General features: G+C 45.2%; 1 protein-coding gene across 18 annotated transcripts in view; it reads right to left on the reverse strand.

Annotated features, from left to right (window-relative positions):
* Positions 1–317: 317 nt before the first annotated feature.
* ppfia1 (PTPRF interacting protein alpha 1) overlaps positions 318–27,285 on the reverse strand; it is a 35,187-nt gene continuing 8,219 nt past the window's right edge. The window contains exons 3-32 of one of the 18 annotated variants that reach the window (XM_069527690.1): positions 22,320–22,421; positions 21,147–21,311; positions 20,982–21,056; positions 19,857–19,958; positions 18,653–18,886; positions 18,270–18,416; positions 17,211–17,345; positions 16,033–16,074; positions 14,988–15,071; positions 14,568–14,699; positions 14,193–14,255; positions 13,974–14,053; positions 13,744–13,894; positions 12,941–13,164; positions 12,467–12,698; positions 10,077–10,106; positions 9,284–9,408; positions 8,521–8,693; positions 7,973–8,066; positions 6,092–6,173; positions 5,812–6,012; positions 5,458–5,520; positions 4,140–4,166; positions 3,637–3,812; positions 3,283–3,380; positions 3,020–3,195; positions 2,829–2,897; positions 2,529–2,697; positions 2,265–2,329; positions 318–2,056 (exon numbers count right to left, since the gene is read on the reverse strand). In XM_069527690.1, coding sequence (XP_069383791.1) covers positions 2,274–2,329; positions 2,529–2,697; positions 2,829–2,897; positions 3,020–3,195; positions 3,283–3,380; positions 3,637–3,812; positions 4,140–4,166; positions 5,458–5,520; positions 5,812–6,012; positions 6,092–6,173; positions 7,973–8,066; positions 8,521–8,693; positions 9,284–9,408; positions 10,077–10,106; positions 12,467–12,698; positions 12,941–13,164; positions 13,744–13,894; positions 13,974–14,053; positions 14,193–14,255; positions 14,568–14,699; positions 14,988–15,071; positions 16,033–16,074; positions 17,211–17,345; positions 18,270–18,416; positions 18,653–18,886; positions 19,857–19,958; positions 20,982–21,056; positions 21,147–21,311; positions 22,320–22,421 — 3,507 coding nt within the window. In that variant the 3' untranslated portion in view covers positions 318–2,056; positions 2,265–2,273. The remainder of the gene's footprint in view (positions 2,057–2,264; positions 2,330–2,528; positions 2,698–2,828; positions 2,898–3,019; positions 3,196–3,282; positions 3,381–3,636; positions 3,813–4,139; positions 4,167–5,457; positions 5,521–5,811; positions 6,013–6,091; positions 6,174–7,972; positions 8,067–8,520; positions 8,694–9,283; positions 9,409–10,076; positions 10,107–12,466; positions 12,699–12,940; positions 13,165–13,743; positions 13,895–13,973; positions 14,054–14,192; positions 14,256–14,567; positions 14,700–14,987; positions 15,072–16,032; positions 16,075–17,210; positions 17,346–18,269; positions 18,417–18,652; positions 18,887–19,856; positions 19,959–20,981; positions 21,057–21,146; positions 21,312–22,319; positions 22,422–27,285) is intronic. The other 17 variants (XM_069527691.1, XM_069527756.1, XM_069527694.1 and 14 more) reach the window with 17 other exon arrangements.

Raw genomic sequence — 27,285 nt, forward strand, 5'->3', positions numbered from 1 at the left:
TGTGACTTCAAGAGGTTTCTAAACGTGTGCATCTGTATTTCATGTTGTAGTTTCTGGGTCTCTGCAGTAACGTGTGTCAAGTATGATTCAGTTTTGCCTTCAGTTACGAAACGTTCAGTTTTTATTCATTGAAAAATTCAAACCAGAAAAATGTTGAAGCCTGATCTATAAATAAAACTGTGACAAAATACTTTTTATGTTGATCAGAAACAAAACATTGAAGTCATTGTTAGAAAACATAAACTTTTCACAGCAATAATTCTTAGAACATTTCATTTTCATATTATTAAGGAAATAATAATTTCTTGTGCACCCGATTTAAACTCATGTATACATTTATTAAATTGGAAATTAATTCCAAGTATTTGTTTAACAGCAAATTTCATTCATACAAGAAAAACTGAGACCAGTTCGCTGCTGCCGACTAATCCCACAATTTACATGTGAAACACACGGATGCTGAAAAGAGAAGCGTCAGCCTTTGAATCTGCAGTGGAAAATAAGTTTCAGTATTTTATTGAAAGTAAGCAATAAATAATACTGTGATAAAAATAGTTTATAAGTACTCAGACTGTACATCATAGTTACAAGATCAGAAAATTCAACAGGTGGAGGAGCGGGAATAAAACAACAGCAATATGATTTGCATTGTGCCTACGTGACTACACCACAAACAGAAGTGTCTCTACTCGAAGCCTGAACTACATCAAGTGTGAGAAGGAACAGGAAACTCTTCGGTTCCGTCTCGTTCGCGGCGGAACCTGTGTTGTGAGGGTGGACAAACTAAGACGTGGAGAACAAACGGGGGCTTTAGCTCTGAACGGTGACGAGTAATAAATAAGAGCAGACGACAGATGAGTTCAGAAACAATAAGGCTTGATATGAAATCTTCATACAGAGCGTGATTTAAAAAAAGGGGGTGTTTCTAGGTGGATGGTGATCTCGTCACAGCGAGGATCCACTGAGGCCTCGGTGAAGTTGGTCCATCGAAGGAGTTTCCACTCGGGACTCGTCGTACGTGTGAGTGAGTCCGACTGTTTCTCCAGAGGTGAGGGAGGTTCGTTTTGTTTAAAGGGACAAACGGGGGTGTATGGGGGGCTGGGTGGGGTTTAGTGGAGGAGTTTCTTCATGCAAGGTCGACGAGAGAGAACCTGGAATTCTGTTTCACTTGCATCTGAAGGTAGCCCTGTTTCTCCCCCCCTCCCACCCCCGCTGCTGATATATGGCTTTAATTCTTAAATTCAAGAGTTTCATTTTGGTTTCGCAGATATGAAAAAAAACAAAGAAGAGGAAAAAGGAAAATATACTGTGTGTGTGTGTTTCACATGATATGTGCAGCCGCCATCACCCGGCGTGCCAGCAGTTACTCTACAGGTGACGGACGACTCACAGTGTTGAGAAGTTTGTGAAACTGTCCGACGACTCCAGCAGTTTGTCTGATATTCACACTTCCCTTGACCTAAGAGCTGCATTTACACAAAGTCACAGGTAATAAGCTACAAAGAAATACAACAGTTAAAAAGGGCAAAGGATATGAATTAAGTTATATCACATATCAAAGTCACTTAAGCATAAATTCAATGATTAGAATTCAAATCAAAAGAGGAAACAAAAAAACAAAAAAAACTTACATCTGGTCAATAGAATCAGGATTATAAAAAAGATTAGATAAAATGTCTGTTGGTAGAAATATACAAACTCCAGACAGTAGAAACATTCAGTCACATACATCTGAGAGCGGAGCTTAATATGGGCACAGTGGAGAAAGGTTTACTTTTAAAAAGTGGGTTGATTAAGAGGATAAAAGGATTACACTCATTTCTAAAATCAATTAAATGTCCCATTGGTTTACATAAATATAACAAAGGTAGATAAATCTAAAACGTTTCCTCTAGGGACACGGAGATTGGTGAGTAAAGGTCTTTTTCTGTGACGACAACAAAACATGTTTTTAGTGTCTTTGAAAGCAAATTCAGTTCATCATCCTGGTCTTGAACGCAGGGAACTCCCCCTCCTCCTCTGACCAGCGGTTACCTATAGAAATAATGAGGATAAACTGAGACGGGGAGAAGAGAGATGAACGGACACGAGAGGGGGAAGCAGGACAGAAGCCGAGTGAGAAGATGGATGGAGGAAAGGTGGAGAAACAAAGGGGGAAGAAAGAGGAGAGGCGTAAAACGTGCGTTATTAGAGCCGAGAAACTCCGGAACAAAGAAAGCTGCTTCTGTTCGGAAAGAGACGAGCGTTTCAAAGTGAGTTCTTACCGTTGTGTGTTAACAAGAGTAGGTCCTGACTGTGCCAGTGTCCAGCCTCTGTATAGACTGACTTCCTGCACGTCCACGTCGGCGAGAATCACATGCGGAGACGTGCCGTTAGTCACAGCATCATAAACAGACAGCAGAGCAACAAAGCCATTCAAGACGCGACACGTCAGAGCGAGACTGTTCATCAGAGACTGTTTGAGTAGCAGTGCACACACACATGCACACGCACACACACACGCACACACACATCCTTCCTCCGCTTACCGTCCATCGGGCTCCTCTTTGGTTGTGTGGAGGGAGATGAGGAACCGCTGCTGGTCACCCGGAAGTTGGCGGGGAGCGTGTCTGACGCACCCAGGGACATCCCCCTCATGTCTTTGGGCCGGAACTTCTTCCTCCACGACGGAGCGCGGCGGAAGTTCTTATCGTCGTCCTGCAAGAGAGGAGGGGGAGAGCGAGGGAGGCAGAGAGGTGTGGAAAAGAGAGGGAGTCATTTTCAAACTTGGCTTCTCACTCGGGTTTGTGCGTATGTGTGTGTGTGTGTGTGTGTGTGTGTGTTGTCACCTCTTCCATTCTCCTGTCTGTGCCGTTGGCCAACAGACTGTTGTATTCACGCTCAAGAGTCGCTCTGGCCTGGAGAGGAAAGACGATTATTAGTTTTTATTTTATTTTCAGCAACTCACGATCCATTTCAAAGAATAAAACTGAAGTTTGATATGTTACTGGTGTGTGTGTGTGTGTGTGTGTGCGTGTACCTGTGTGTTCTGCGTGGGGATCTGCAGCAGCAGGGCCAGGGTGTTGTGATCGAAGGTCTCGTCCAGAGCGAGCAGCGCCCCGTGGACTCCGCTCTCGTACAGGTTACTGCTGTACTCTTTCAGTCCGATGGCCTGAACCCAGCCGATCAGACGCTCGTTGCTCCACACCAGCACGTCTGAAACAACACGGCAGCGTCACACAAGTCCGACGTACGTGCAACGAGCGTTACTGAATCCGAAAGCGTCACCGTGACGTTTTCTACCTGCGAGCTCCAGCTGACACTCGTCTCGCCTCCTCTCCAGCTCCTTCCTGTCGTAGTTGAGCCTCCTCAGACACATCACTCCGCACTGAAAACTGTTCCTATTGCACACACACACACACACACACACACACACACACACACACACACACACACACACACACACACACACACACACACACACACATTCACTGTTCATCTAGATCCAGATTATCTTCGTCTCTGGTTTACACCGATGTACATTCACAACTAAACAAGTCCAACAGGTTTGAAGCCACAAAACAAGTTCGACAGAAGAACAAGACGCTTCAGGCCCCAACACATGAAACGTGCTGATGACAGTTGACCTTTCAGTACCTGTGGAAGCTGTCCACCATCTTGAGCTGTCCCCTGAGGTCCTTCTTTGTGAGGTGGTCGAGCATGCGGGCGTCCACCAGGGACTCCATGAAGTAGGAACGATACTGGGGGAGGCCGAGGCTCGGCAGCCACTCGTTACCGATCCACTCGTGGTTCATTTCACCGTACGCCAACGTCTAAAGTGAGAGAGGAGCAGGCTTGACCAGTGTTTGTGAGAGGGTCTTTAAAAGACGTCAAATCCAGATTATTAAGACAGAAAGTTTGTAAGTAAAGTATCGTCCAAGTTCTCTGTTCATTCAGATCACGTTCTAACTACTAATGAACAAATCCATAAACAACACAGGTCCATTATGTCACGTGTGTGTCTGTAGTTTTAGTATTTAGTGTGAATCCATGAAAACAGCATTAGTGAAACATGGCGGAGGGGAAACTGTTCGAGTTAAGAACAATAGAAGAAGAAGGTGAGCGTAGGTGAGGGGGTTTTCAGGGGAACGTGTGCAAACCTGGGCCCAGCTGCCCTCGTCATCGTCCTGGTGTTAACGTGGTTAGAGTGAGCATGGTGAGAAGAAAAGACAGGCGGGGTTAGTGAGGCGGCCGTGCTGGGATAGAGCAGCTTCATGTGGAAGATACAAGTCATCAAATAAATACATTGACACTGTCGGTGTGAGCGATATGGATGAAATCCTCCTTCACTCATCATTAGTGTGATGGTACAGTTGGTTCTCTCTGGATCTTCTCACAGAGAAACTGTCCACGATGGCAGACGGATATTAAAACGTATAAACTCAATCTCATCATATCGCCCAAACCCAACAGAGAGAGGGGGGGGGGGGGGGTCGTTCATGCTCGTCTACTATCCACAACCACAGAAATAAAGATGGACGACATGACAGCTGCTAAAAATAAAAACTTCGGCTTCATGTTTGTACAGTGGAAGGAAGTGGAGACGGGTCATCCATCTTTATTTATGGTTCTTGTTCAGAATAGAGATGTTCTGACACCAGCATTGGAAATTCCTCCGATACTGCCCAACACGCTCTGCGTACCGACCCGATACCACATCTTTAAAGTATTTTAGCAGCAAGAGACGGAGCTAACCGCTATTTAATTATTTAACGCTGGAAAGTCCCACAAGTAAAAGCATGTGTCTGCAAGACATCGACTGGAGGAATAACTGTTGTGTATTTCTTGATTTATTTATTTGAGATCCTGAGAGTAATAAAAAAAAGCTCCATGTTATCACGTCTCTGTATTTGTGAACACTTCACACAGGTTAGTAGAATGTAGATGTAGAAAGTTGTTTTTTTAAATGTGCTGGTATCAGATTGGTTTTCAGTATCGCTATCGATAAACAAAGTCCAGGTATCAGAAAATCTCGAGTTCAGAACAAGACATGTTAGATTTAGATTCTCGGTTCTTTCAAACACACAAACAAACAAAAGAACCGTTAATCCGAGCAGCAGCTGTACGCCACCCGACTACACAACTACTCTACTACACACACACACACACACACACACACACTAGCTCATGTAAAAACACACACACACAGTGTAAAGTCTAAAGGATGAGACAGGGACAGAAATCTCTGACTAGCAGAAAGAACGAGGCCTTGTTCCAAGTTGCCCTGTGAGTCTCCAGAGAACGCCTGATGAGGTGTTTGAGATAAATGTTGAGCGATCGACCACGATGACGTGTCGACGTCGACACGTGCGTGTGACGAATGAGGTCTGGACGTCCTGAAGGCAACTCAGAACAAAGCTCCACGGTCACCACAGATGTGAGAAGCCACCGGTGTACGGCCAATCAGGACGGACTAACCGTGGGAGGTGTGGCTGCCAAAGTTTCCATTTCTTCGTGAGTGACCCAAACATTTCCTGTGGTCTGATCATGTGACACCCCCGCCCCAATCACAGGTGAGAGAAGAGTGCAAAGAGGGAGGAGTGACGGAGGACAGGCAGAGAATGGGATGAGGAGAAAAATCAACAAGTGCTTGTTCATTTATTGTTATCACTGTTAGCAAGAGTGAAGCTAAAATCCAAGCTAGCTCGATCCCATCGTTAGTAAGTGTTAAGTTTACAAGAAGTTAAAATGTTAACGAGATAAAAGACTTTAAAGATCAAAGTGTGCGACTGTGTGCGATGTCGTCATCAAATCGAGCCGACAGATCAGTACCGTTCGTGACGTGGGCGGGGCAGAGGGGCTGGTGAGAGACATGATTTCCTGGATGGCCAGGCGGAGTTTCAGACGATGTAGCGGGTTGCTGATTCCAATCTCCCGCTGGATCTCCGTGTCCGACAGCGCTGACATTATGGCTCCGCTCTTCACGTTGGCGCGGCACGCAGCCACGTACCAGGCCGGCATTCCCACCCACAGCTGGTCAGAGACGGAGCGATGGGTTAATTGACATGTAGCAAAGAGAGCAGTTTTCAGATCAGCTGTGTCGGTGTCGTACCTCGAGCCAAACCACGACAGTCGGTCCGTCCCACTGGGCGAACGGCAGGCCCTGCATGCGAGCCTCCTCCAGTAATTCATGCCTGAGACACAAAACATGTATTTAAGACGATACAGGAGCAGAGCTCACTTTCCACGGAACTTATGAAACCTGTTAAAAACTCCCACAATGCACTCGATCAAATTCACCTTTTAAAATGCACATGAACACAAGAGAGATGTCGACCGACATGCAGACTCAGAACAGAAGAGCAGGAGTTTGAGAGAAAACGAAGAAACCGAAACCCAGGAAGATTCAAACAGAAGCATTCGTCTGGAAAACCTCTGTCAGAAACGTGTCATTGGAAAGCAACACTATGTAACTTTCACTGAGCAACAGCGCCCCCTGCAGTTACACGGTTTGTGTGAATCAACGTGTTGAGCTCTGACTGTGTCGTCCCACTGGGTATTACCCATGATCCTCTGCTTCCTGAGCTGCTGCTGTAACAAATCCACCAAACTCTGTTCAGAGTTCTTCATGGTTTAAAAGTTTCCTGCTGAACGTCGGAGATAAACTCTGGTTGTTTATAACTTCTCGGTGTTTCTAACTGATCTCAGTTCAGCTTCACTCTTCAGCTGTCTGGAGCTGATTGTGACTGAAACATCAGACTTTAACCGAGCCGCTGATTTCATGTGAAAAAAAGTTGCATAATGTTGCTTTGCACACCGACATATTAAGACCAAACACGTTTGTTGAAAACTCCTCCTCCTGCTTTTCAAGCCTCGACTCTCCAGGTTCGACCACGTGGGTCTTTTTGTTGAGGACCTGAGGTCACAGCCAGAGCTTCATCACTGAGGAACTTCATAATGATCATTGGTGAAGTTTTCTCCCAGAACCAGTGCTTTGAGAGTCCACTTACAGCAACATGTAGTATGAATGCATTCCGCTACAACCGTAAGAACATAACATGCACACAGGGAAGTATTGAGGACGGAGAAACCTTCACATTAGCTTCAGAATGTTGCTCATCCAGTTCATGCACATTCTCAGGTTGAAATATAGAAACAATAACATGACTGGACAATCCAGGCGGTGTTTGGAACGCAGCTGTAAGAACTGTACTTGGCCACTAGATGGTGCTGTGTGGCACAGCACAGATCTGCCATAGAAAAATGTTCTTGTTGTTGCTTTAATTCTGAGGACACCAACAAGAACACAGTGATTCTGTTCAGGTGTGTTGTTACTGTTTTCAATAACTATCTGGTTGAATTCTGCCATTCACCATCTTTCCTGTAGTTGCAGTGCATAACTTCATGCTGCGATAGGAAAACTGCGAGAGGAAAGTTTTGTCACTCACTAAAAATCAGCACACGCACATTCCTGTTAGTTAAGCTCCTCTGTGGATAGCAGGGTAAAGAGCAGCACGGAAAAGCCATCAGACATTCAGAGGGACAGTCGTTTGGGGTCCTCGGTTAAAGGTGAGGTCAATGTGAAGCCAAGTGTGGGAAGAAGAAAAGGCAAAGTAAAAGCAACATGAACCAACTTACCCTGTCTTTGGACTACACGTGGAATGAGAGGGGGGTGATAAAAAAAAGAAAGAATGAATTGAAGCTAATTTAGGAAGCAAAACAATATTCACGGTGTTGGCAACGTGTCAAAGAAAACGATCCCATCTCTGTGGAGACGAGTGCATTTGAAATACGTGGGTGTGGGACAGAAGGACGATGAGCTGATAGGAGTGAGCGTGAGCAGGGGGGTGAGCGTGTGAGTCGGCTCGGGACATTTTACATTATGAACATTAGACGTCCTGTAAATTAGAGCGTTCTCTTTCGACTTTGATTCTCAGTCTAGTTTATTTGTGGGGACAGCAGAGGCCAGAGACATTGTCAGGAAGACACCTACTTCTTCTGCAGCTTCCGGTTCTTCTCTGCAGGGCCCCCCAGGGTGCCCATTCCTAGACCATCCTTAGGAGAGCTCTCAGCCTCAGGGGTGCCAGCTGAGAACACACACAAGCATCGCGTTCAGATGATGTGGACCGGGACAATACTGGCAGTGACACAAATGCACATTAGGGGTGTGAACCTGGAGGCAGAGAGCTACCATTCAAAAACAGTATTATTTCTACACCTGATTTATTTTTCATCAGTGTGACTAACATCTTCACCAGCCTCATGATTTGAGCTCTGTAAAGTATTTTGGTCTATAATTACAAGTGTGCTGATCCTGAGGCAGCGCTGGTTATAGTTATGACAAACAAATAAACATGGTGGAAAACAATCGATTATATTCTGTCTCTCATGTCTCATCGATGAAGACTCGTCCACCTCCGCATTGGGATGCATCGAAAAATAATCCCCACCCCTAATACATATACATATATAAGAATATATATATACATATAAAACGTGCTGTAGTGTGAATAAAAGCCTGGTTGGTCCGGAGTGTCTGACCTTGGCTGGGGGAGTCCTTCCCAGGAATGCTGGGTCGGCCCTTCTCCTTCTTTCCAAACAGGCGTCCAATGGACGACTTGATGCTCTTCTTCTTGGCTGCTTTGTTGAGTGAGTCCTGGCTGCTGTTGCTGCTGCTGGGGTTACTACCCTGACCGTCCTGTAGACCGGCCAGACTGTGGTAACAGAGCGGGGGTTATTAGATGTACTGTACGTTTCTCCATGTACAACACAATGTGGGTTTAGGATGTATATTGTAATGTTTACACACAGATTCTGCATGTGAAGGTGTGGAATCTGCAGCGAGGGACCAGACTTTGGTTTCAAGTGAAGATAACGTTTGATAAGAGATGAGTCAAAATGTCCCCTGGACCTAAAACACCTACACTCTTTGTGTTTTGTGTAGAGAAACGTTCGACCCGTGTGATAATAGAAACCAGTTGTACTGTAAACAGTGTGGACGACGGGAGTCTTTAAAAAACATGGACCATTGACCCCAGAGGCTGCTTCATCATCAGATGATAAGATAAGGGGCTCAGGGATTGATCATATAACAATCCAAAGGTTTTACAGATCTACATTGAGTTGTGTTGTTCTCCTTCACCGAGGAGGTTACGCTTTCACCCTTCGGTTTATTTGACAGCAACATGACGCAAAAACTACCGAGCAGACATCCGGTAAACAAAAAGGGTGGAACAAGAGAAATAACTCGGGTCCTGTCATCGGGTTGATCCCCGTTTCTTCAGGTGACAGGAAGCTGTCTTACCCTCGAATGTCTCTGATGTCCTCCACGCTGGCAGCGTGTCCTGCATCTCTGTTCAGGCGCATGGAGCGCGGAGTGGTGGGGGGTGAAGTCTCACAGTGGATGGTGGCCTTGTCGTCCTGAGCAGACTGCAGGAGAGACGTGTTAGTTAGAGGGGAGGGGGGGGGGGGTGAAAACAATATCATAACACAGCTGATTCATGAAGGTGACACAGCGAGCAGGGACCGGTCCAATCGGACTTTATGTTGACACAACAGGTCAGTGAAATCAAGGCGGGGACGTAAACCAGCTGTTTTATATGTTCACAAAAGCAAATAAGAAACTCTGTCCCTGAAGAATCGGTGCCACTGACTCCTGCATGAACAGACACATCAAAAACTAAAGTAGTAATTATCTCTTAATGTGGGACGACCTGTACAAAATGTGTTGTTTGAAAAGAGCCTGGTAATTAGCACAAGTCCTGTTAATCTTTTGGTTCATCATCCTCACTGATGAAAACTGGGAGAATTGTTCTATCCAAGTTTGACCCGTGACCATCACAGATGTCTCAACGTTTTCCATCATAACTGTGAAAACAAATCAAATCAAAAACGACAAATCTGCAGCTTCAAACAAATCGATTTTCTGTCAATGGACTGAGAGTCTATGATGATTTAATTTAACACTGGTGTTTCCGCACAGGAGAAGAAGGTGAACTACAGAGACACTGAATCTGAGCATCCTTGATTACTACGACTGAGGGTTGATGGGAGAGGGTGATAGACAGCTGACGGAGCACAGCAGATCTCTAGTTTACCTTCCTGCGGTGCTTGCGCAGGTCACTAGGCTGAAGCATGGCAAAAAAAGGAGAGAGGAGAGAAGCAGTTAGTGAGACATACAACAGACTGGCAGTGAAACCAAGCCATGCACAAACACACAAGAGCAGGAAATCAGAACAAGATACACATTGACCCATGTAACGCGCACACAAACACACATACTGGAGTTCAGAGGTGCAGATGAGCGACTGTTGGGAAAACAAGAGACACTGCAACACAACCACGCTGGAGGTCGAGCGGGTGCAGCCGCGAGGAAACTCAGGGAAGTCAAGAGGAAAAGAGTTTAACATTTCTGAGTTTCTGAGTTAATTATTCTGACGGACACATGGTGCTGAAATCACAGGCGTCTCTGAGAAAGTTGGGCTGAAACATTCACATCTGAAGAAGTCCGTCATCCACACCGGCCGTTATCACCAAAACCTCTTGAAAGTCCTCGACTTTCCAAGTGGACATCTTCGTCTTCTACGTGCTCCTCTTCCTCATCCATCCAACACGCCCACTCCCTCTCTGTGAACTCTCTACAGAAAGTGTCCTGTCGTAAAGCCCCCCCTCTGGAGAACATCCAGAGATCAGATTTTGATTTTCACGCGTGTATCGACCGGCATGTGTTTCAGGATCTTCAGGGTTTTGTGCGTGGAGGAGGAGCAGAACTTTATTATTCACAAAAAAAAAAAACCTTTATAAGAAACTAGAGGATAAAAACCTGAGTGCTTTTGCTTTTGTGTGAAACATGAATCTATGAATCTGAGCAGTTCTGGTCATATTTTCCACTGAGCACCTTAAAAGCTGGATGTTTTTTTTCCCGCTCTGCATTCCTCATGGGCCTGGCATTAGCAGAGCAAATAAACCATCAGCACGCCACATTTCTATGGGAGTTTCTCCTGCCCCCAGGGGGGAAATACCTAATCACTCATTTCCTTTCCTGGACTGACACTGTGGGGCTGTGGTGAGCTATAAAAGGCAAACAGGAAGAGGAAATTGAGTGGGCGAGGAAAAAAATTAATTTAATCTCCCAAAATGTTCCTTTTCTTCCAGAACATCCTAATTTGGACGTGTTTCATTGGTGATAGTTTAACAGGCAGGATTAAAACCTGACACATGTTCGTTCCTCAGAGATCATCTGTCTGTAATGTTTAACAGCTCTTCTTCAATTCACTTTATCCGACCAGGAAATCTAAACAAGGGCTGCCACTGTTCGAACTTGATTCTTGATCGTCAATTGCAAAATCACAAATTCCTGAAAGGACGGATTGATGAGTATTACCTTCTCGGGTATTAACAGGAAAACCATTAAACATTAAACTGCAGTGCCTGAGGAATCTAAAATGTCCACCCAGCTGAGTTTTAACACATCTGGATGTTGTGTAGGTGTTGAAAAGAATGCACACCTCAGAGCTCGACCGACCAGTAACACGTCACATTAAAGTGAATCTACAGTAACTGGACTGAAATAAGGAGGCGGACTTCTCTACCGCCCTGAAACCATTGGACGTCTGAAGCTGGAACAGTTCTCTTCTTCACGTCTACAGTCAAAATAAAAGAGGAACATCCATGTTACAGGTTGAATCCTGTGTTAACTCGTCATTTATCTAAATCTGTCTTTTCTCTTCCTGTAAAACATTTGTTTTAAAAACTGGTTCTGCATCTCAGCGCCATTCACTCACTCTGAGTCCAATCAGAAAGAATTTTTCACGTTAGATTCTGACAGTTAGCGAACAGGCCGTCGTCATGACTCTTCATGTTGAGCTGCTGTTCGACCCTGTGGTTACAAGTATGTCTTCAAAGTGACGCTTTTAACACACAGCAGGTGTAAAGAGTGTATACGAGTCCTGTGTGTAATCTTCACTTGTGCGAAAGAACAGAGCGGACAGGAAGTGGCAGACTGCACCCACCCGAGGGGGGAAGAAGGGAGGAGCTGTGGGGAGGATCTGTACCTGTAGGTAGGGAGCATAGCTAAAGGCCTGAGGAGGGGGACTGAGGCCAGTTGCACCATAGGGCAGATAAGTTAGGGTCTGCTGGGAGAGGGAGCTCTGGATGATGTAGGGATCGTAGCAATACTGCTTTGTGTAGGGGGGAGTTACACACACACGGTCAGACGGTTACACACAAATGATTAGTACACAAATCAAACTGATGAAGATTCATTGCTCAAAAAATAAAGAATTTTAGGGAACAAATAGACAAACGCGTACTTTAGTCCTGCACTAAAAGACGACGACAAACCAAAAACGCTGAAATGAAAATTACTACAAGGAAACTAACATTCTGAGGTTTGAGACAGAAATAATTCCAAGTGTTTAGCTAAGTGTTCCTCAGTGCAGTTCTATTATCCTGGTCAGGATGCTTATGAGAGTGAAGGAAGTGTTACCAAGGTCATGACACCCATGCGGTCCAGCTCTCTGTTGGGGCTTCGAGGAATGCGTCTGGGGGTGGAGTGACCAGAGCCCGGGGGAGAGCCGCCCAACGACGAGCCCGCACACAGTGAAGGAGGGATGGAGCTCATGGAGCGGAAACGTCCCCCCAGGCTGTCACCGCTGCCCACCCGACACTCGATCTCCTCTGCACGGATAGCTGTGCTCTCCTTCTCCTCTTGGATCATTCTGCAGGGGAGGAGGACGGGGAGGAGGACGGGGAGGAGGACGGGGAGGAGGCCGGGGAGGAGGACGGGGAGGAGGACGGGGAGGAGGACGGGGAGGAGGCCGGGGAGGAGGATGGGGAGGAGGACGGGGAGGAGGACGGGGAGGAGGACGGGGAGGAGGACGGGGAGGAGGCCGCGTTGAATTATTGCATGAAACACATCAAGTTAAATGTTAATGTTGTTTTGCTGTGTAGCTGCTCATACCTGATTTCGTTGTTGATAGCATCCAGCTGCTCCTGCAGCATTAAGGCGAGGGTCTGTGCGTCAGCCTGGCCACCAGGGGACAGCAGGTCCACTGAGCTGAAAATCGTCTCTCTGTCCTCCTCCAGGTCCGAGGCGTCCATGTCACTCTCAAAGGCCTGGGCCACATTTGCCAGCACGTTGGCCTGCTGCATCCGCTCCCACTCCTGCTCGTTCAGAGTCTGCACCTGGATTAACACACACCGGGACAAAACGACGGAACGGACGGTTAAAAGAGAGAGAAGACAAGCAGGAGGCAGATGAGAGACACGGGACAGATAAATGATCAGCTGCATATTTAACAGACACAAGTGACCGTCACTGCTCCAACACACAAACACTTACATGTCGCTGATGTCCAGAGAGGAAGCAGACAGAGAGAAACAAGAGAAGAAGAAACTCATCAGAAAGAACTCAAACAGGTGCAGGAGGGAAAGAGGTGAACCACACAGGCAACACGTGAAGACGACCGCACAAACTAAAGTAAACTAAAAAACCCTCTATCCAATCTTTTTGTCAAAACTGCTGAACCTGGACAACAAAACAATTTCAGTTGCTCTAAAGTGTTTGATTTTCACAAGGAGGTAAATCTACATGCAGATGTTCTCAAATGTTGGCACGTCCGTTTATTAAGCGACGATCTGCTGCTGCGTTCTTTAAAAATTCATCGACAGACTCCAAAGCTCAGGGGTCATTAAGCTCAGATTTCAGACGTGTGTTGTTTATATGCACTTAATAAACAAGCCGACAGCAGGTGAGCAGCTCACCTTGGATGGCTCGTCACGGAGCGCTGACACTCGTCCCTTTTGAGGTCGCCTCAGCACAAGAGCACTGCCGTAATGGTCCGAGTTACTGTCCATCAGCGAGGACGCCGACACTGGATACCTGAAATCTGGAGTGCTGCCCAGCTGAGAGCGTCTGGAATGACAAATAAAAAGGAATGAGAAGGACTTAAAGGGTGGAGGCTGATGAACTGTGGACTGGTTAACCAGCTTACCCGTGTAACAAGGAGTTGCTCCTGCTCCTTCCCTGCTCGTTCTCTGCTCTCATGGTCTCAATCTGGATCAGGAGCTGCTCCTACAGGGGCGGACATTTACAGACGGCTTTTAAGAGAAGAATCAAAGTCTATATCCGTTTTGTTAAAACAAATCATCTCTGGACGACTTGGATTTGTAGAAAAACATAGAGAAGAAGCCGTTTATACTTGAGCCCTCACCTTCTCGTGGTGAGACTCCTCAATGAGCTTCTTGGTGTGATCCAGTTCTCTAATGAGGGCGTTCTGCAGGGAGACAGTGACAAACTCACACGGTCAAATAAACATTAATGACTAATACAGCCATGGTATCAAGGTCCCACCGATGCACACACACTTTTTATATTAAATAACGAATGAAAACAAAACGCATCAGAAGCCTGAACACCTGAACATAGTGAGAATCAGTGGGATGAGAACCACCGATAACATCTGGTTCAGAACATAGTGTCTTCAGTCCTGCTCTCTGGAGAAACCAGGGATCGAACCAGGAAACTTCAGATCCTGATCAGACGCCTGAGCCACGTTGCAACACCACCACATTTCTCAGTTAATCACCTTATCCTCCAGAGCAGACATCCTCTCTTTGAGGTGCAGCTGGAGCCTCTCGTTGGACTCGGACAGGAGCTTGTCCACCGTCTCCGACAGACGCTTGTTGTGCTCCTCGTTCATCTTCTCTCGCTGCCGTGCCTACACACAAACAGAGGGGAAACATTACAACCAGGTGAACGCTCTGATTTCTTCTTCTTCAGTTAGGCAGACGTTATGATGCGTATTGAACAGCCAACATGTTTTTTACATTGTGGGACGCAACACCAGTGAGACAGTGAGGTGAGAGAGCTTCTCAGTCTCCAGCACATTCATGAGGTCGAACATGACTCACATGAAAAACTGAGTCAACCACCATTCTTTATCGGGTTCACCTGCATTTTAAAAGCCTGCGTGTATCCACTAAAGTGTAGAAGAGGAATTACGCACCCTGACCAGCTCCTGGTTCTTCTCCTCCAGCTGAGCCTCCAGCTGCCTCAGTCTCTCCTCCACGTTGCCGTGACGTTCCTCTGCCTGGAGATGAAGAACAATGACGGGTGAACCTTCTTCTTTATCTGTTATAACATACAGCACCAAATATTCACTCCTCCCAGAGCTAATGTCTCTAAAGCTTTGCTCTCCCCTGCAGAGTTAGTCATCCATCCTGGAGAGGGATCTCGCTGAGATCTTGTCCTGCTTGTGGTTTAACTGGACAAAGCTGAAGTCCCTCAGAAGGATGGAGAAACCCACATCACCAGACATACAGTGTATGGCATCTACAGGATATAGACATCGCTAAAAGCCAAAAGCTGCATTAGGAAACCGGCAAAGTAGCACAACCTAAAAACACTGGAAAACCAATAAAGCAGCCAGCACTTCCCACAATGCACATCTACCAGGGAACAAGAAGGTTCAACGAGGTCCTACTTTCAACTACAGACGTGTTTTTATGTGGAGCGCTGCTTTAAAACACAATCATTGTTGAAAACTATCATCAGTGTCCAGCAGATATCATCAGTGTCCAGCAGATATCATCAGTCTATTGGCTCTTATTTACAAAAGAGCCAATTGAGTGGTTGACATTTTTAATGGGCAGGGTCCCCAACAAGTATCAGCTGGCACTTCCTGTTTGTGTTAGACACCAATCACAAGGGTTTTCTGTGGAGTAAGGAAGTTCACACATTAAACTACACGTACAAGCGGACAGAGGAAGCCGGGTCAGCGCCTGCTGGGTTTCAGGCTTCGTAACAGTTGGACGACTGGTCTGACTCTGCACTCAACCAGGCACTGGTCGTGTAAAAGGAACCGAAGTTTAAGTATTAGTGACAATATCTTTGGAAACCAGCAGATTTCTTTTTGAGTAGTTCTGGAAATGTAAAAACTGCCACTGGCGTCAATGGGCCTGGTTAAGTTCAGAAACAGATCCTACACCAAACTTGTGTGTTTTCCAGAATCGGAGCGAGCGGATTGAGCTCTGTGAATAAAGCTGGTCTACCTTCTTCTGAGTCTTAGAGCCTTTAGAGCCACACAGAACACACTAGAGGTTTGACAAGCACGTGGTGGTGGTGGGGGCAGCATGAAGACCACACAAAAACAGAGCATGACAGGAAGAGGAGAGAACAGGGGTTTGGTTTAATGTTGGAAACAAACAGACACACTCAAAAATGGAACATGACTAACGATCGCTGCCACGTCAATGAAAGAAAGAAGACGAGACCAGAGAAGACAAACACACAACAGGCTGTGTTAGATGAGGAATAATATGCTGATTTATTTATGTACGACGTATTTGAGCTGCAAAGAGACGGTATGAAACATATCAGGCTCTTCTTGTCTGTCTGTAATGTTCTTTATAACTAACTGTGTATTAAGAGCAGCAGGAGAGTCAGGGTCGTTACAAATACATGATGGTTTCTACAAGTTAAGACTTTTTAAGATCATAACGAATCGAATTTAAGATCACGTACGGCAGATATGAGGAATATCAGAGTCCCAGTATTTTTGAACACCACGTTCTCTCTCAAACTACAGAGACAGTATCATAGTCTTCACACAGACAAGTGAACTGTGTATACTGCCCACACCAACTAAACAAAAACCCATAACTACACACTAAACAAAACAAAGGTCCTGTGTGTACTTTTACTACAGCGTGTTAATATCTGTATCGTTGAGAACAAACTACAAGAATAAATTGAAGAAAGATGTGAAAACAGATCCCTGTTCCCTGATTGACTCTAAAACTAAGTTTTTTTTTTAGTTTATGATGGGAAGGAATGTTAGCTTATAATTCAGAGGCGCTCTGTGAGCCAGCTACATTACCAATAAGGTGCTAAGTTGACCGTGCGAGTTCGGCAGCAGCGAGTGATGTGCAAGACAAAGGCTCAAACTATAAATGGATAGAAACATTGACCAAATCTCTAAAAATAGGCCCCTGTGGATATTTGGAGTCACATAAACAATGGCTCCCTCAGGGAGCTGTTGCAATGTACAGGAACTAATCCAACATCAATGGTTAGAATATACTTAGAAAACAAATGTTTTCTGTCTATAGTTTTATTTTTTCATAGATGACAGATTTTCCCCCAAACATATGAATGTCTATTTTAACGTTTGGGTTTTCAAAGACATCTGATCGCTATTATTTCACTACACACACAGAGGGGCTGATACCTTGGTGAGGGCGGCGACCCTCTGGGCCAGCTCGGCCTCCACCTCAGGCAGAGTCTCTGCCTTGCGGATGGTCTGCTGCAGCTTCTGCTCCGCCAGCTCCAGCTTCTCCTGGAGTTGCCTATTTCTGTCCTCAGTCTGCAAAAAAAACAAAAAAACACCCAAAAGCCAACATTCATTAGCAGGCATGTGGAAGACTCATCTGTGCTACGTCACGGCCTCAGGGTTTGCTTTCAATTCTGCAAGGTGAAGAGAGTGGCGAGAGAGAGAAAGGGAGAAAAAGGGAGACAAAGAGAGAGAGGGAGCAGGGATAAGTCAGGGGCGGGGTGGGGAGGAAGTGAGGAAGAGAGCATTCATGATGACACAAAGACAGACAAAACCCGGATGAAAAAAGAAGAGAGACGTCTCCATCTCAGTGAGTACATGTAAAGAGACAAGCCAGTGTCTTTGAGCTTCCCATTCAGGGCCTGCTGCGCTGGTCAGTGTGTGAATACAGCAGCGATTCATTAGCAGGAGACTGAGAACTGCAGGCGATTCCTGCTGGAAGACAACTCTGAGACTTGAACACCACGCTCACTCTCGTGGTGATCTCTTAAAGCACCGTGGCCTCGTTCAGACCTGGTCGTAGTATCTGTGAGAGATCCGAGCTCCAACTGGACAGAGACTTTAAAAACGCATCCTGAATGTGAACCCTGTGACCATGTGATCAGATCTCACCACAATAAATAATCTAGCACATCATTTGGGTTTGTTTAGACTAGTTTGAGTTTACAGATGTGTTTGTCTGTGTGGACGAGGTAGCGAGTGAGAGGAGTTACCAATGTAAGTACCGGTCATCAGACGGTGACTGTTCATATTGAGGTTTTAAACCAATCAGCATTTGGTTACTGAGAAGAGTAGAAAACACTTTGGATTCATAGGGAAAGTGTGAGAGGTCAGAGACGACAGCTGACGGGGCGGCCCTTCACATGTGGCCTCGGACTCTTTTGTGTTCACGACGTATTTGGGTGCGTTTGACACCAGGTCTGAACGGGGTCTTTGGTAAAAGGTCGTGGGGCGTACTTGTCTGAAGAGGGACTCCTTGTTGGCCACTTCATTCTCCAGCTTGTCGTTGAGGTCATGGACGGAGGTTGCCTCCCGCTGAGCTGCCAGGTAGCGCTTCTCCAGGGTGGTGATCCTCTCCTCCATATCTTCTTTCTGAGCTAGTGACTACACACAGACACACACACAGACAGACAGACAGACAGACAGACAGACAGACAGACAGACACACAGACAGACACACAGACAGACAGACAGACAGACAGACTCATTAGTGTTTTCTCACATCTCATGATGAAATGGGGGGAAATGACTGTGTGTCTATCACATAAATATAAGTGGATTTACTAGGTGAGCTCTTATTAAAGACATCTCTGGGTCACTGAGGGTAACGTCCTCCCTACCTCTCTCAGATCTCTCTGTAGCCGTGTGTTCATGTCTTCGGACTTGATTAGGTCCTTTCGGGCCGTGTCCAGGTCCTCCTCCAGCTCATTGATGCGCGACACCATGGCAGCCATGCGTTCCTTCATCTGGCCCAGATCGGTGGTCTGACGTTCCACCACCTCCTGGAGCTCACAGACCTTCCCGAACCCAGTTAACGACTCCTCCTCCTGACTCAGCGAACCGTCCGACGACCGCTGTGTGTAAAATCAACAGCGTCAGGAAGGGCTCAGAATACAAACAGAACTCATTTCAGTTAATCAGACACACGGCTCAAACCACGAGCTGATGATGCAGGTACGGTCCAGGAGACTCAAACAGTGAGTCCGAATCACTAAAGCTGTTTTCAGACATGTGCTCAAAAGATCTGTTGAATTGGGGCCGGGGCATTTTCTGAAGTTGGAGAACGTTCAGGTCAGAAAACAACAGGAATGAAATTCTGCTGCATTTTTGTTTCCAGCTCATCCACACCGGCGTCGGCCTCTAGCACCAAAAGGTCTCAAATCTCATTGTCTTTCCAAGATGACGGGTTTCCCACGTGTATGGCTCCTCCTACATCCTGAGATACGTAATCTTCCAGTTCACAGTGTCACATGTTAGAAACGTCATCTGCACGCAGTGTCGCACGGTGTGAATTTTACATAATTATCCTGCTGAGCTCACTCGGAAATTTAAGAGCAAAAGATTTAGACATTTGAATTCTGACATTTCAGGAAAATATCAGGACTTCAGTGCAGGTCTGAAAACCATTTCACGATTTCAGATTTTTATTATTTTAAGCAGAGACGCTGCAGAACAAGATGTCAGCAGAAACCTGGACCGTCTCCAGTCGGCTCTCCTCTTCCAGAATTTACATCTTGTCTGTGCATGAATGCAGATTGCATAGCACAGTTAATCACAGCATGCCAGGACAGAAATGTATGAATACATGCAATATTAACTCATACAGCTCAGACCCATTCTTGTTTGCTGAAACTATTTGTTACTGCAGCCTTGCAAGACTGGCCACAGTGCAACATACTACAATCCGACAATAAATGATATCCTGAATCAACGTCATCAGTTGATTTGATTAACTTAACAGAAGGTTCAAACCTGCAGCACATAACAAACGGTGGCGTTCCGTTTTCACACGGTCATTTCCATCATGCTGATAAGCGACCTCACCTTGCCGTTAGTGCTCGGTGTGTTTTCAGAGTTGTGGTTGACCTCGCTGGTTCCATCAGCCAGCCCCCTCTTCTGGCTGCTCTGCTCCCTGAGGTACGCCAGCTAGAGAAAACACCACTCTGTTAAAACCTGGTCGAGTCGTTCATTTGCTGGTGATAAACATCTCAACAATTTTTTTCTGGTTAACCTCTAATTCAACAGCACTTCACTAGCTTGCTGCAAATTTGTAATCATGGATGATGTGCTCTGTGTGTGTTTCTGTCACACGTTTCCTCTGGGAGATTAATATAAGGGACTAGCCACAACTTCTCTGGTTGCAAACTCACATGAACACACAGCACAGACCAACAATCTTGTGCCAAATGGCCAAACCATCGGAAAATAAAACAACAAAAAGCTGCTCGAGGCAAGGAGGCAAAGCAAGTGGTTGATTTTATGTGTGTGTTGACGTGCGTGCGTGTGCCTGTGTGTGGTTCCAGGCCGACTCCCAGGAACAAAAGATGACTGCAGCATGAAGCAGAGAGGAAATCTAGGACACTTCCCCAAGATCCTCTGGGCCTTTTGTCAATCTTAATCCCATTCAATACACAGTGGACTCGAGACGCTCGTGTGGGTACTTTAAAGCTGTTAACGTTTTCTTTGATTCCGTGTTAAGATGAGTGCAAAGAAATTCAGTTCAGCAGAGATCCCTTACAGCGTCGTTACACTGATTGATTGATTCAAAGGTGTCGTGATCTAGTTTAATATAAAAGCATACGAAGAGAATGACTGCTGTGAAGCTGCACCTCAAACCGTCTCATATTTAGCTTGTGATGGCAAAGACGCATCAGAGCCTTTGAACGTTTGACCCAGTGATTTAAAAAACAAAACATCTTTGATTTAAAAGGAGTCAAGAAAAAGAAAACCTTCTGTGAGACCCACTGTCCTGCTGCTGAATAAAACACAAACCCTGCTCAGTGACAACATTTCTGCAGTTTAACAAATTACGACACACAGCAGAGACATTTGATGGTGGAACCATCTGTTCACTACATTTTTGTGGCGGTTGAATTGTTAAACGATCATTTTGTCACCTGGAAAACATATGCTACTCAGTGAAAAGCTGAGGATGCAACGTTTACTTACTTCTTTGTGCGAGAGGGTGAGCTGCTCCTCCAATGCGCTGCATCTTTCCAGAGCAACACGTAGTCTTTCTCGCACCTAGAGAGCGAGTGAAACAGATGGAAATACACACTTCAACTGTGCAAACCTTTCTCCATACAGAAGTGTGACGTGTGCAGACGGTGGTACCTTCTCATCGAGGGCTTTGTGGTGTTCGAAAAGTGACTTAAGGGCTTTGAGGACCTCCACTTCACTTGAGACCCCTGCAGGAGACTGAGCCTGTCTCTTCACCACTGTCATCCTCAGACTGCGCTCGTGACGAGACACCAAGCACTCCAGGTGCTCCAGCAGCAGCTGGTCACACCAGAGACAACGTTAGTAGTGTTCCAATCCCAATACAGATCATTTCATCATCGACTCACGGCTCAAGTCACATCGTCTACAAAACAGATACATGTGCACGAGCGCCTTATCTGACCACAACATGTAACCATGTCGTCGTCCCTCATTAGCAAATCACAGAGCTTTGTTGAAGATGTAATAACGGAGCACTAACGAGGAAGCGTCGCTCAGTTCAGCAGATCTCAACTTTTCACGCAGCAGCAGCAAATCAAATAACGTTCATGTGTATACGTCAGTTTTAATTCCCATTTGTAGTTGACACATAGAAACGTAAATCTTGTGACGACGGGCATGTGAGTGTCAACAGGAAGGAAGCATCGCCCACTTGACAGGACTTGTCATAAATTGCTCGAACAACATCTCATCTCCTCCACACGTGCAAAGTTGTATCGTGTAGTCGAGGCTAAAGTTTGTTTATTTGTCTTTCATGAAGGGCGTCACGTGATGAGAGCCTGAAGAGTGAATATGTTGTGACCAAAACATTTCTGTCTCTGTCCTTCCTGTTGTCCCTGCGTAAGCTGAGTGCTGCTGTCTCATCACAGTGAGTCCAAGTACACTGAGTGAATGATCCTAACTCCTACCACACGTGTACGAAATCATTGTTTGTGTTTGAATTTATGTTTTCGTTTGACTTTGACCCGTTTAGTCTTGAATATTAAAAATCAAAGGACGTATGATGAGAGTAAACAGGTCACAGGCCTCGACACCATCAGAGCGAAACGTCATTAATACTCAGTAGTTGAAACATTTCGATGAGTGAGCAGTTTGTACGACTCATCACGTGCGACAATGGTTCGGATTAGAGGACAGACTCAGACTCATTTGTCCGCGTTTGTGTTACGACAACCATCGATACCCAAAACAAAAGCCGACATATCTCATCACTGGTGGATGGTCCCAAGTGTAATAATTGTTCGTTGTAACCTGAGACAGTTTGACAGGAAACAGTCCTGTACTGACCCGTGTGTTGTTTCTCTCTGCCTTCAGCTCTGCGATCTCCTCCTCCTTCTCCAGAAGCTGCTCCCGGCACACGTTCACCTCCTTTGTCAGTGCGGCAAACTCCTAGAATAGAAAAAGACAAATACAGTGACATGTGACCGCTGCGTACTCAGCAGATCTTTCCTTAAAGGACTGTACTTGAGAAAAATGAAAAGCCGGAGTAAGGTGGAGACCAGGAGACTGTGCGCTCCGAGTTTAAAACTTTGATCAAATCAATTCTAGAGCAACTGCAGCAATCTAACACCAGTTTCTGGAGGAGGGTGTGTGGACTGAGACTTCTGATACCTGCGGGTATCACCTGCATGTGTCCGTCTGGTGATCTGGAGTTTGAGAATCAAAATGTGTTTGTGTCTTTCTTCAGTTACTGCACGGTAACAAATAGAGCAGAAACCTGTCTTAAGGTGTTTTCACGTTTGTTCATATCGATATCTGTCTCTGATTAATGAGCCGCAATGTTCGAATCTTTTAATTTTTTCCTCTCTACTTTCACAGAATGGATATTTTGCCTGAGTTTAATGTGAACAGAACTGCGATGACTTCAAATGAGTATTGTGATCATTTAAAACTTGTACCTGGATTACGATTGATGATTATGACATAAGCCCTTTTTTCTTCATTGGTATATTTATATAACAATGAAACTGGAACAGAGGCTCCGATAAAATTAGCTCCTATATCGTTGAACTGTGATCGGCCTCTTTGGACACTGTCGTCACTGAGCCGTCCACGACCCTCATCAAATGACCTGGGTTACAAATAACTGTGTACATTCCTGTCACTCCTTGTCCCTGCAGTCTGCCACACCTACAACACAAAGGTCACGTTTACTTCTGAAACAATGGAGGTGGAGACGACGACCACGTCCTGTCTGTCTGTCCCCGCTGTCCTGATTTAACACAGAACTGACCAGGAAGACCAAGACAGGAGGTTAAACGGAAGGGAATTAAAGAAGATGTCCGTCAAATCACCATAGAAAAAGACGGCAGTACACACTTCTGTTTTGTTTTTACACTTGTTCCAATATACGTGACACCACTTTCATGTCTGAGGTTCTATTCAGACAAATGCAGTTCCATACACACACACACACACACACACACACACTGCTTTTAGGAATTACATGCATGGTTGGACCTACAGAATGTGCCATCCTGATTTTTTTTGCCCTGTGGCAGAGCACCCTGAGTGTAGAAGCCTTCTTGCTACGTTTCTTCTGTGTGTGTGTGTGTGTGTGTGTGTGTGTGTGTGTGTGAAAGAGAGAGAGGGTGGGGGGTGACTGCTGGAACTGATCGTTCTTTTCAGTCACCACCACAGCTATTCTCCCTTCACTTCAGCCTCTGAGCTTTTCCAGCGACTGGCACAGATTCTGCTCCTCTGAAGGAGTCAGAGAGAGCCTCCGCTATTGGCTGCAGCCGGGATCTCCGCTCTCTGCCGGCCAATGACGGGCCAGAAGAGGCGGGCCCGCTGGTAATTACAGAGTGGAGTACTTTCTACATTCCTGAGCAGACGCTGAGGTTGACTTGTACAGAAACATTCAGATTTCTCTCAGGCTCTCTGTACCATTTATGACCTTCTCTTCTTTACCCTGATGTTTCGTAACTGGTCACACACAGATAATGGACAAGATTGATCCTTCGTGGTCAAAGTGTGGTTAAATCATTTCAGCCAAGGGAAAATGTAGCCACAGAAAAGCCTGTACAAGGCTCACTGGCTATTAAAGCAGATAAATTTATGATTTACAATCAGTTATAAACATAATCTACCTGCGTTGCAGACCTTTAGTGTTTTAGACGTGACAACAGGCGCCAGAAAATTCAACACCCCATAAATAATCATTACAAATTTTAGTGCTGCATTTAAAATAGCGGAGTGTCGCCATCAACTTTAAAATTGTGTTTATTTGCTCAGAACGTTTAACTACAGCTGAAATAAACATTTGAATCATCAACTGATCGTTTAAAATGTCCCTAAAAACAGCAAATCATCTTCCTTGTACAGTTTATGACTGAAATTCATAATTAATCATCAAAGTACAGTAGAATCATTTTCAATCAATCAATTATCTGATTAAAGGCCACTTCTTTCTCTCTTTTTTTTTTTAAATCAATCATCTAATAAAAATCATCATGCACAGAAACCGTGCACATCGAGTCTGATGGGTTTTTATTACTATTTGTTCTGTAGGAGATAAAATGTTCGTCTCACGTCATTGGATCAATCCGATCCTGAGAAGCCGTCGGGAACAAGGACAACAAGGGAGTCCGTTTGATTTGCTATCAGCGCTGAGACATTAAAAAGAAGAAAACTCATTTCTGTTAACAGCTCAGACAACTTTCTGGAACGACTTCAACAGCAAATCAAACCCTTCCACAACTTTTTACCCCAAAAATCTACGTTTGTGAGTCTGTGTGCAACTGATTAACGTGATTTAACCATCGTGAGGTCATATTTATTTACGATTTCAGAACGAAAAATATGGACATGGTGAATTTGATATTGTGAATTTGAATTTAACAGTTTAATCAGTTTAAACAGTTAAATGTAGATCGAATAAAGCTTTTCCATATGTGAACATAATCGTGGGCACCGGAGCCTGATCCCATTCCTCCCTGCAGCAGAGAAACTGGTGCCTGGCTCAGTGTAGACGAGTGACACGCTGGTTCGAAGTGGACGGAGCTGAGCTGTAAGCCTTAGAACAGGGGAGGGGATTAGGGGGGGACGTGAATATGTGTGCCAACCTATTAAAGGAACAGTGTACCAAAACACAGAGGGACGCCGAGGCTTTTCAGGGATGGCTGTACTCGACGCCTTCCTCTCTGCACCTCTGTGGCAGTGAAACCACTTCCTGTCTTATAGTACCGCTAATGAATCTGACGGATTGGGAGCGGCTGCGGAAAAACAGGAGCATAATAATGTAATAACACAGAAATTACCTTTGTCCTCCAAAACCAAATGTAGTTTTCAGCATTAAAATATAAACATATGGGGACATGAGCTTGGTTTTTCAAAAGGTGCAATTCGCAAAAACATTTTCACCCCCATTCTATCTCCACAGAAATTCTAATAATTGTCTGTTTCATATCCACTTCTTTGTGACAGAAATTGTTCTGAATGAAATGTTTGACGGTCAGGATTCACCTTGTGGCTGGTCAGCCCGGTTCCAGGATTAAAACTCTATAATGAGGATTTTCTGAAACGTCAGTGGAGAAACTGAATGACAAACGTACTCACCTGCACTCACACTAGAATAAAACACTTAATGAATGAGCCCCAACAAACAGGAGCAGAACTCACTATCTAAAGGACGGAATCTTTCCCCACTCCAGATATCTAAACTAAATATCTTGTGTCTATTATGACCCATTGTTTTTGAAACCAGTTAAATTCAGAGCACACGCACCGTCACAACTCTCATCTCCACAGGATGCTGCCAAACTACACTGAACCCCTCTGTTTCCTCTTCAAACCTTTATAGCACTTATTTATTAACGTTGTGCTTAAGACTGCGCTCGATTTAAGTCCCGGTGCACGTCACGGAGTTGGCAAATGATGAATAGGCCTGAGAATAGGCCCCATTTCTCCCCAGCGCCCTACCTCCGCCAGACTGTGCTGCGTTTGGAACTGAGATCGGAACCAACAGGCCTACCTCCTACATAATGACTTTAGCCGTTCTTAAAAGCTTATAGCGTGTGCTGAAATCTGACACTGTGCAGAGGGCATCTGTTCTCCTGGAGGAGGACTCACCGTCAAAAACTAATTAGACGCCACAATGGCTCCTATTCAGAGCTGCCTAGCCTGCTGCCCAAACACACACACACACACACACACACGAGGACAAAGTCAATTTAAAGGAGCTGCTCGTTCACAACACCTCTTTTACAAAAGGTGAAATCATCATTAGAGTTGTAGCAGGTCTTACTTCAGGTGCAGTCCGACACACTTCATGAATATAAGTATTCATATATAAATACTTTCACCAATGTCCTGACTGTATTGTCCTTACCCAATGCACCCCCCCCCCCCCCCACTCAATCTAAATCTTCATAAGTGTGTATTCAGTAAACGCCCACACTACCTGGTCATCCGTGGATAGGAAGACATCCCATGATGACAAGCTCTAGTACTCGTGTCCATGTAGAACTAGAGAAATCGAGCTAAAGGGTTGAGCATTGTATAGATTTCATTGATTCTGCTTCCTGACACAGAAAAACAAATGTTTGTTTTATGAAATGAATTCATTTTCTCCTCCTAAATGCTGCGTGAAGTTTAGTTTACTGCAAACATTTACCTGTCAGCATATTATTCTCGTTGGTACCCAGTACGTTACCTTGACTTTTGCGTAGAACTGATCTGATACCAGTGAATTTAAAGAAATAAACATACAAGACGTATTTTTACAAACCTTGTAAGAACATGATGATTTCTATCATTGGTGTATGTGGCTCGGGTAAAACATTTCAAAAAACAAATACATACGGAGAATGAAGGACAAAGAACGAAGAAGTTGAGAGTCGGAACTTAAATTAATAAATCTAGGAACCCACAACAGTTAATACCAAGTTCTTCAATAAATCAGTGCTTTAAACACAACACAACACAAAGACCCTGTAGAGACTGAGGGAGCGCTTGGTAAAGGTTGTAGGAAGCTGCCGGCAGAACGCTGTCAGGTCTGGGGCCAAACTAAACAGAGGAGCAGCACGGCCGCTGCCGTCTGTTTCCCTTTGTGTTACTATTTCACTTCACATTTGGCAAAAGACAACACTCTCCCTCACTTTCATGACGCTGAGTGGAACAAGTCATTCTTTGTTTCTCTGGTTTACCACCGTGCTTCCTCAATTCGTGCCATTGTGCCGCAGAGTGGAATATAAAATGTGGTGAGTGGGGTCGACAAGCTCCTTCAAAATAAGGAGCAAAATATAATAATAAT

Source organism: Paralichthys olivaceus, chromosome 1 (genome assembly GCF_024713975.1).
Source record: "Paralichthys olivaceus isolate ysfri-2021 chromosome 1, ASM2471397v2, whole genome shotgun sequence".
Classification (NCBI taxonomy): Eukaryota; Metazoa; Chordata; class Actinopteri; order Pleuronectiformes; family Paralichthyidae; genus Paralichthys; species Paralichthys olivaceus.